The sequence below is a fragment of the Mus pahari genome, chromosome 20, assembly GCF_900095145.1.
Source record: "Mus pahari chromosome 20, PAHARI_EIJ_v1.1, whole genome shotgun sequence".
Classification (NCBI taxonomy): domain Eukaryota; kingdom Metazoa; phylum Chordata; class Mammalia; order Rodentia; family Muridae; genus Mus; species Mus pahari.
In genome coordinates, this window is record NC_034609.1 from 34,482,651 (window position 1) to 34,492,315 (window position 9,665).

Here is a 9,665-nt window from a genome sequence, read left to right on the forward strand (position 1 = left end):
CAGGTGAGTTGTGGGATTGAGGGTCGTTGTCCTGGCAACGCAGGTCTAGTGTCACATGGTTGGGTCAGGCCTTGGAGTGTCCTGGTGCTAACAATCACAACCATAGTTCTTCCAGTGGCATGTGACAGGATTTTGTCAAGTAAGTGGAACACTAGGACTAAAAGCTGATATAGGACGTAGAGTCTTTGCCTGGTATATGTGAAGCTCTAAGTTTGATTCCTAAAAGTGTAGGAAATATAAATGGAAAGTAGGGCTGGAGAAATGGCTCAGTGGTTAAAAGCACTGACTGCTATTCCTAAGGTCCTGAGTTCATATCCCAGCAACCACATGGAGGCTCATGACCATCCGTAATGAGATCTAATGCATCTGAAGACAGCTACAGTGTACTCACATATAATAACAAATAAATCTTTAAAAAAAAAATAAATGGAAAGTAACAGTCCTTACTGATCTAACAAGTACCAACGCTGTCTGTCTGACTCTAATTCCTGGGATCTACATGACAGGAGAGAATCAGCTCTTTCAAACTGTCTTCAGAGCTCTGTGTGTAGGCTATGGCATGCGAGCACCCACACTAAATAAATAAATAAATAAATAAAACAATTTACTTTTTAAAAAAATTATGTGTGTATGGGTATGTGTACATGAATACAGGTGCCCATAGGGGCAGAGAAGTTGGGTCTCCCTGGAACTGGAATTAAAGGAAGTGTGAGCTGCCTGATGTGGGTACTAGGAGTTGAACTCAGATTCTTTGGAAGAGAAGTATATGTCCTTAACTGCAGCTAGCTCTCTAGCCCCAAATAAATATATTTAAAGCTACTATCTGCTGAATTTTTGCAAAAGAAGTACAGAAAAATAAAGCCACTGAGATTGATAGGTGGGAAACAGTATAAAACAGCTGCAATCAGGAAGGGTAGTCTAACTTTCAATAATTTTGGTTTTAAAAATCATGTAAGACAGGAGAGGTGTCTTGAGCTCAACTCCCAGCAACAACATGGTGGCTCACAACCATCTGTAATAGAATCCGATGCCCTTTTCTGGTGTGTCTGAAGACAGCGACAGTGTACTCACATTAATGAAATAAATATTTTTATTAAATCATATGTAGTTGGGTGTAGTGGTGCATGCCTTCAGTTCCAGCATGCGGAATGCAGAGGCAGGTGGATCTTTCTGAGTTCAAGGCCAGGCTGGTCTACTGAGGAAGTTCTAGGACAGCCATAGCTACATAATGAGACCCCTGCCCCAAATTCATATATATATTTTAAAGATTTTTTTTTTTTTTTTTTTTTTTTGTTGTGTAAAAAAAATAATTATTTAAAAGAAAATAAAAAAAATATTTTAAAGATTTTTTTTTTTTTTTTTTTTTTTAGGTTTTTTGAGACAGGGTTTCTCTGTATAGCCCTGGCTGTCCTGGAACTTACTTTGTAGACCAGACTGGNCTTGAACTCAGAAACCCACCTGCCTTTGCCTCTGCCTCTGCCTCCCAGGTGCTGGGATTAAAGGCATGCACCACCACTGCCTGGCTTACTTGCCGCCTTTTTATTTTCTGTGGAACCCCAGCGCATGGGATGGTGTTTCTATGTAGAATAGGTCTTTGATCTTTAATTATGCCTTCCTGGAATAACCTCATAGACATCTCAAGACATTCCGTTTGTTTTCTAGGAAGCTCTTTTTTTTTAAAAACTTTTATTTATTTATTTTATGTATATGAGTATATGAGTACACTGTAGCTGTACAGATGGTTGTAAACCACCATGTGGTTGCTGGGATTTTAATTCAGGACCTTTGGAAGAGCAGTCAGTGCTCTTAACCACAGAGCCATCTCTCCAGCTCCTAGGAAGTTCTAAATCCTGGCAGGTTGACAATCAAGATTAACCAGTAGGTTAAAATACCTAGAGAGGCTGTAGTTCATGCTTGTAATCTCAGTATTTCAGAGGCTGAAACAGGAATGAGTATTGCTGTGAATTCCAGAACAATTTGGATTAAAGAGTTAGACTTTGTTTTAAAAACAGAACAGGGAGCTGGAGAGATAGCTCAATGGTTACAGCATTTTCTGCTCTTCCAGAGAGAAGAGAGAGAATATGAGAATGTAACCATGTGGGCCTTTTCTATGCCTGCCTCAGTTCTGAATGACACTGAGGCTTATATTTATTTATGAATGCCTAGGCCTTATAGCTTGCATTGTTTTTCACTAGCTCGTAGTTCAGTTATCCAGTTTATACTCTCCTAAGTTCTGCCACCTGGCTGGTTGCCTCTCCTTAGTTTCATCCATCCACGTCTTGGTGGCTGACTCCCATGCCTTTCTCTCTCCCAGAGTTCCTCTCTCTGTCCAGAAGTCCCACCTTACTATCTGCTTTTTGCCATAGACTTTTAACCAATGAGAAGGTGATGCAGAACAATGTTTCCAAAATACTAGGGCAGGAGATGCTTAACAATACTAAAATTTTGTCTACAATCAGATATCTGCTGGGTCAGAAATCAGAGACAGTCGTCTACATGAGAACAGTATCCCTACAAGAGAAAACTGGTGAAATGGCTTGGTAGCTAACACTTCTTGCTGAACCCATAGTAGAAGGAGAGAACTGACCCGTGAGAAGGTTGTCCTCCAACTACCACACACATGCTGTGGCATTTGTATATCCACTCATCTATATACATTAATAATACATTTTTTTTTTAAAGTTTTTTTGAGACAGGGTTTCTCTGTGTAGCCCTGGCTGTCCTGGAACTCACTTTGTAGACCAGACTGGCCTCGAACTCAGAAATCCAGCTGCCTCTGCCTCCTGAGTGCTGGGATTAAAGGCGTGTGTCACCATGCCCGGCACAATTTTTTTTTTTTTTTTTTTTTAAGATAGGCTAGACTTGAACTTGCTATGTAGACCCTACTGGCCTTGAACTCACAGAGATTCATCTGTCTCTGCCTACCAGGTGCTGGGATTAAAGGCATGTACTATCAGTTCTGGCTATAAAAAATTTTTGTTTTAAAAGGAAAAAAAAATGAACATGAAGGAAGGTGAACTAGAGATGGCATTGCATCTTGGTTTCAGGAAAACCTTCCCTCCCACCCAAGAGGAATCAAAACTTACTAAACCACTTAATTCCAGGAAACTTCCAGCTACAGAAAGGCTAGGGAGCCAAGACATAGGGAAGATCAATAAGCTGTCCAGACATTACTGCTTCTACAGGGCACAAGAGTTTTCCAGTCATTCACCCTCTTACTCAAGACTAAATGTTCTAAGAGGATCCACTTGCCTGTGTTTAGATAGCAGCTTGTTGTTTGGCTGTACTGGGGAAGGAGTATGAATCTGACTGACTCTCTGGTAAACAGTGTTAGGAATGGCTTTCACTAAGGAGAGTGCTCCCACCACGGCTAAAAGGGAAAATGAATGAAGAAAGGGATGAGCTCTCACCCTAGGAAGACTTACAGCCATAGTAGCTTTCATTATCATTTTGAAGGTTTTTATATATGTTAGAATTCTAGTTGACCCTCACAAAGCTGTGAGCAAAGAGTGGTTATGTCTCTGGTGTGTTTAAATTTTGCTAGATGATTCATAATACGTATAACCTATAAATCTAGTGCATCCCATTGGAATGCTCATTTGATTGACTTTTCTTACAGGTTACTTAAGCACAGGCTCAATCTCTCTGGCCCAGACTCAGGACCGGTTGATCTCTCTGAAGCGTATCAACTCAAGGCTGAAGTACGTAAGAGTATTATACACTGTTAGACTAAGACTACACACCCCTCCTGACTTTGCCAGAGAGTCCATAAATGTCACTGTCCCTTTGTGTTCTATGGCAGTGTTCTAGGTATCCCTTCTGAGATCATCTCCCCGAAGAAAGTGGCTGAACTTCACCCTCTCCTCAATGTGCATGATCTGGTTGGTGCTATGCACGTTCCTGAGGATGCAGTAGTGTCCTCTGCTGATGTGGCTCTGGCCCTGGCAAGTGCTGCCTCCCAGAATGGTGAGCGGGTTTCTGTTTGTTTGTTTATATGTTGGCTTATTATTATTGTTGTTATTATTTTGCATGAGTTTGGAAAGAAGGGGTTATCACAGTAGGTACTAAGACCAGCTTAGGTATGGGGAAAGAAAGGTATGAGATATTATTCAGTTTTCCAGTTTTGACCACTGTATTGTGTTGTGATCCAGGAGTCACTTTTCTTTTTTTTCTTTTTTTTTGGTTTTTCGAGACAGGGTTTCTCTGTATAGCCCTGGCTGTCCTGGAACTCACTCTGTAGACCAGGCTGGCCTCGAACTCAGAAATCCACCTGCCTCTGCCTCCCAAGTGCCAGGATTAAAGGCGTGCGCCACCACGCCCGGCCAGGAGTCACTTTTCAAACCACACAAACACTGATCTCAGTCAGACAGGGATAGTTTATTGAGCATACACCCGAGGACGGATCAATCAGGGCCAGGGTCCAGATTTGGGAACTGAACCATGATTCTGAGTTAAGATTGATTCTACAGGATTTTTAAGCCTAAAGTTTACAAACACTGTGCCAAATTATTCCACCAGTCAGGACTTACGGATAGGGGATTTCCTTAGGGACATGTCTTTGTTATAAGGAAACTTATCCTCTTCCCATTGGTTGGGGTATTCAACTGTGGCAGGGAACTTGTCTTAACTTGCCAACCAGGGTGTCAGTTGCCCATGTACATGTCTCTCTTTGCCAAGTTAGGATGTCAGTTCCCAGGGAGGATTTGAGAACTTAAACTTTACTCAACCCCTACTCAAAGGGGAAGTCTTATTCCAAATAGTTTCTTATATTGGTGCAGGTTCCTCTCTTATGTTAGGGTCCATCCCAGGGGTAGCTTATAAAAGCAAATACTGTAAATGCTTATACATAGGTACAGGAAGTGCCACTGGGTGGTTGGTTTGGGTCCAAGCTTATTTTGGGTAACAATCCAAAGCAGTTCTACTAACGTCTATCATGATTGGTTTCCAAGGGCACAGAACGCAAGAGAATATGTAATCAACTTGGGCATGAGAAAGTTTCCTAGTAACAGCAGAAACATATGAGAAAGTCTCCTTATAATGTTAGATTAGCCAGGTAACAGTTACCTAGGCCTTAAAATTCTACCTAGGCCTTTAATATTTTACCTAGACTGTATTTTTAAATAGTATCCGTTTGTTCTAAGGACCTACTTGTGCTGATTAATACTTGTCAGACTTTCGAGAGTCCTTGCTCTTGGACTTGAGAAGTACCAAGGCAAGAGAACGATTGGGGAGCTTAAATGTGATCCAGAGTAAATCAGAAAAAGATGTAATGTCCGGAGTGTTACATACACTTTATGATTCATTGTACTTCTGAGAATTGGGCATGCTAGGCAGATGTTCTATTACTGAGCTGCATTGTCTTTGGTTTGTTTGTTTGTTTGTTTGTTTGTTTTGAAGTAGGGTTTCACTATGTAGCTCAGGTTGGCCTGAAACTTGCCAAGTAGCCAAACTTTAGACTCCAAAGTGCTGAGATCACCATTGCATGTCACCATACTATGCTGAGGTTCTGTTTTTAAATTATTGACTCAGCTTCTTTAGTACCTTTTTGGAGTAGAGAGTCTGCTTCAGAGAACTTATCTTTCCTTAAAAATTTTTATTTATTTATTTATTTAATGCGAATGAGTATGTATCTGAATGTACGCCTACACACCAGTAGAGTGTCATCAGATCCCATTACAGATGGTGTGAGCCAGCATGTGGTTGCTGGGAATTGAACTCAGGACCCCTGGAAGAGCACTCAGTGTTTTTAATGTCTGAACCATCTCTCTAGCCCCCCAGAGACCTTAATTTTCTAACATCAAATAATTTGCCTTCTTTTTTTTTTTTTAAAAGATTTATTTTATTTATATGAGTACACCAGAAGAGAGCATCGGATGTCATTACAGATGGTTGTGAGCCACCATGTGATTGCTGGGAATTGAACTCAGGACCTTTGGAAGAGCAGTCAGTACTCTTAACCACTAAGCCAATTATCTCTCCAGCCGTTGCCTTCTTTTTCTTTTTGGTTTTCTGAGACAGTTTCTTTGTGTAGCTTTGGTTATTCTGGAAGTTGCTCTGTAGACCAGGTTGGCTTAGAACTCACAGAGCTCCTCCTACTTCTGCCTCCCAAGTGCTGGGATCAAAGGCCTGCATCATCACTGCCTGGCTAATAATTTGCCTTCTTTTTTTCTTTGTTTTGAAATAGGTGTTCAGATTTATGACCGGACAAGTGTTCTTCACGTACTGATCAAAAAAGGTCAAGTTACCGGTGTGGAGACAGACAAAGGACAGATTGAATGCCAATATTTTGTCAACTGTGCTGGTCAGGTAGGTTGGTAACAGTACTACTGGGTTTATGACTTTATTTAAATTTGCACTTTTTACTGTAGAGATACAAGATTTTCGTTTTACTGAGATACTATTACTGCTTATTGTAATCCAGAATTATGTTCTAAACACAAAACCTAGTCCTCAGATATGAGCAGCTAGCAGTAAACTTTTCCCACACTGGGTGAAGTAGTGTACTGTCTTAGTCAGAAGGCTACTGACTATGTTTCTGTTCCTCTTCTCACCCACAAACTGTCCGTTGTAGTGGGCATATGAGCTGGGTCTGTCCAACGAGGAGCCGGTTAGTATCCCGCTACATGCCTGTGAACACTTCTACCTTCTGACTCGTCCCTGGGACACCCCTCTGCAGAGCAACACACCAAGTGAGGACTTTTATGTTTTTCTTTCTTTCATTCTTCTTTTTAAAAATAATTTTATCTCCTGGCTAGCTAGTATCCTGTCCTTTGAAAGGAAAACTTTATTAAGGACACATTATGTCTAGAGGACTTTTTTCTTTTCTGGAGCATGTTAGCGGGAAGTGGATCCCATTCTAAATTTCCTTTAATTACTTCTTAGGAAAAGATAGCCAGAATGGAGATGCCACCAAGAATGTTCTTGCTTTTTGGTTTTTGTTTGTTTGGTTTTTTTTCCAAGACAGGGTTTCTCTGTTAATAGCTCTGGCTGTCCTGGATTCGCTTTGTAGACCAGGCTGGACTCAAGTTCACAGAGAGCCACCTGCCTCTGCCTCCTGAGTGCTGGGATTTAAGGCATGTGCCACCCCGCTTTCTTGGTTTGATTTTTTTTTTTTTCTAAAGCTTATTTTAATCCCTAATATATATAGTTCATTGAGAATTTGGAATATGCATTTGGAATATACATTTTGTGCTTTCAACCTAAATGGTATCAGTTGTAGAAGTATATAGGTAGTCCATGTACCTAGTGGTTTAATGGTTACAGACCACAGAAGGAAGAAAAGAGGGGCGTTATTTTACTCCTTCCTTCCTTGGCCGGTAAGTCTGTCTATCTGCCTTCCTTTCTCCTCCTCCTCCCTCCCTCCCTCCCTCCCTCCCTCCTTCCTTTTTCTTTTCTTTTTTCTGAGATAGGGTTTCTCTGTGTAGCCTTAGCTGTTCTGGAATTCACTCTGTAGACCAGACTGGCCTCAAACTCTCAGAGATCCACCTGCCTCCTCCTCCAAAGTGCTGGGATTAAAGGCACCACTAGGTGTACCACCGCTGCCTAGTCTTCAGTAGAAGTGTTTAAGACTAATGGATGGGGCTGGTGAGATGGCTCAGTGGGTAAGAGCACCCGACTGCTCTTCCAAAGTTCCAGAGTTCAAATCCCAGCAACCACATGGTGGCTCACAACCACCCGTAACAAGGCCTGACGCCCTCTTCTGGAGTGTCTGAAGACAGCTACAGTGTACTTACATATAATAAATAAATAAATCTTTAAAAAAAAAAAAAAAAGACTAATGGATGCCTGTATTTATTGGATGCTGTACTGTTGGTAAGGCAGTCTCTCCATCTAGGAATCTGGCTGGTCTCTAGCCCCTGTTTTTCTCCTTTGTCCCACTTCTTTGTTGTTTCTCTTCTTCAGCCATTGTGGATGCTGATGGAAGAATTTACATTAGGAACTGGCAGGGTGGCATCTTGTCTGGAGGCTTTGAGAAGAACCCCAAACCTATTTTCACTGAAGGCAAGAACCAGTTGGAAATTCAGAACCTCCGTGAAGACTGGGATCACTTTGGTATGTGAAGTATATTATAACAACAATACTTATCTACGATGTTATGTTTTTCAAGATCTTTTCATGAGTAGTTTTTTATGTATCTTTAAGACAGCTCCAGAAAGTACAATAGTAATCATGAAGGGTAGTCTAGCGTTTGCCTGAACTAAGGATATGGTTACTGGTTAGATCCATGGAAGCAGGGGTCTACAGGCTTGCTGAATGATCTTGACTTATTTATTTATTTAAATCACTGCTGAAACTTTAGAATAGAAGGGGACTTTCTTTTAGTACGACTTAATGAAATTGAAGAGGTTTTTACAAAGTCAGGCTTGGTGTGATGTATTCCTGCTTATAATCGCAGCATGGGGGAGGCTGAGGCAGGAGGATTGTAAACGTAGATTATTTTGCTGATGTGGTATTTATTAAGACTTTAAATAATTCTGTCTTTTTTGAATAATTATTGTAGTTACATGGTTATAAATTCAAAGGGTATAAAAAGATCTCCTAATGTTTCTTCCATCCTTGGTGGGTTTTTAAAAGGACAAATTGCTGCTTATGGGAAACTAAACCCTTGTGCCCATCAGCCAGTTAATCCTGTTTCCATCTATTACTGCTGTCCAAAGGGACAGTGGGCAGAGATAGTATAGAACAAATGCAAACCCGTTCTTACATCCATCTCAGTGTAGGAAACACTGTCTTTCATGAAGACCTACCCACAGGCCTTGACCCCTTCAGGAGGATTACTACTTGTCACCTTCTGTGTTCCTTTTGTTGTGTGGCTCCTTGCCTTTGTAAAGAATGATTTTCTTACTCTGCATGCCAGGCATTTTGTAGGGGTGTTCTGTAATTCTACAAATTTTCATCTTTCTGATAACCAAATGACTCTTAGAACAGTCTCCTCTAAAGAATTTTTTGGAAGGAGGAGTAAAAAGTATAAGTGCTTGAAGAAGTTTAATTCCCTAAAGGTGAGGACTGTTTGGGTTTGTTTTGATTGCTCAGAGCCCCTGTTGAGTTCCCTCCTGCGTAGGATGCCAGGATTGGAGACTCTGGAGATTTTGAAGTTGGTGAATTGCCCTGAGACCTTCACACCAGACATGAAGTGCATCATGGGCGAGTCTCCTGTAGTACAGGGCTACTTTGTCCTGGCAGGGATGAACTCTGCTGGCCTGTCGTTGGGTGGAGGAGCTGGAAAGTAAGTCTTTCTTACGTAGAGTCACCTGTGGATGCTTTAGCTTGCTAGGTTCTTCCCTTTTAGAGTATTCCTTGTTAATATGTCTGTGACCAGATAGTAATGTAAATAACAGTGTATTATCTTCAAGGTAATTACTTCATTCATATTCCATAAATGTTACTGAGTAGAGTATTTTTAGGAACTCAGTTATTTAGTTAGCCACAACCTGTGGAAAAATTTCAATATTTCAGTTTCTACCAATGTTAACATTTTGATTGAGTAAGGCTAGAAGTAGCCAGATATGGTAAGAGAAATAGGCAATCAAGATAGGCAATTAAATTTGTAGTTTAAAAGTAGGTAGGAGCTGGGCGTGGTGGCGCACGCCTTTAATCCCAGCACTTGGGAGGCAGAGGCAGGCGGATTTCTGAGTTCGAGGCCAGCCTGGTCTACAGAGTGAGTT

At 41.1% G+C, this 9,665-nt stretch overlaps 1 protein-coding gene across 2 annotated transcripts in view; it reads left to right on the forward strand.

Annotated features, from left to right (window-relative positions):
* Pdpr (pyruvate dehydrogenase phosphatase regulatory subunit) overlaps window positions 1–9,665 on the forward strand; it is a 42,434-nt gene that overhangs the window by 15,328 nt on the left and 17,441 nt on the right. For both annotated transcript variants that reach the window (XM_021220213.2, XM_029532450.1), the window contains exons 4-9: window positions 3,620–3,701; window positions 3,803–3,966; window positions 6,185–6,306; window positions 6,572–6,689; window positions 7,903–8,052; window positions 9,034–9,226. In XM_021220213.2, coding sequence (XP_021075872.1) covers window positions 3,620–3,701; window positions 3,803–3,966; window positions 6,185–6,306; window positions 6,572–6,689; window positions 7,903–8,052; window positions 9,034–9,226 — 829 coding nt within the window. The remainder of the gene's footprint in view (window positions 1–3,619; window positions 3,702–3,802; window positions 3,967–6,184; window positions 6,307–6,571; window positions 6,690–7,902; window positions 8,053–9,033; window positions 9,227–9,665) is intronic.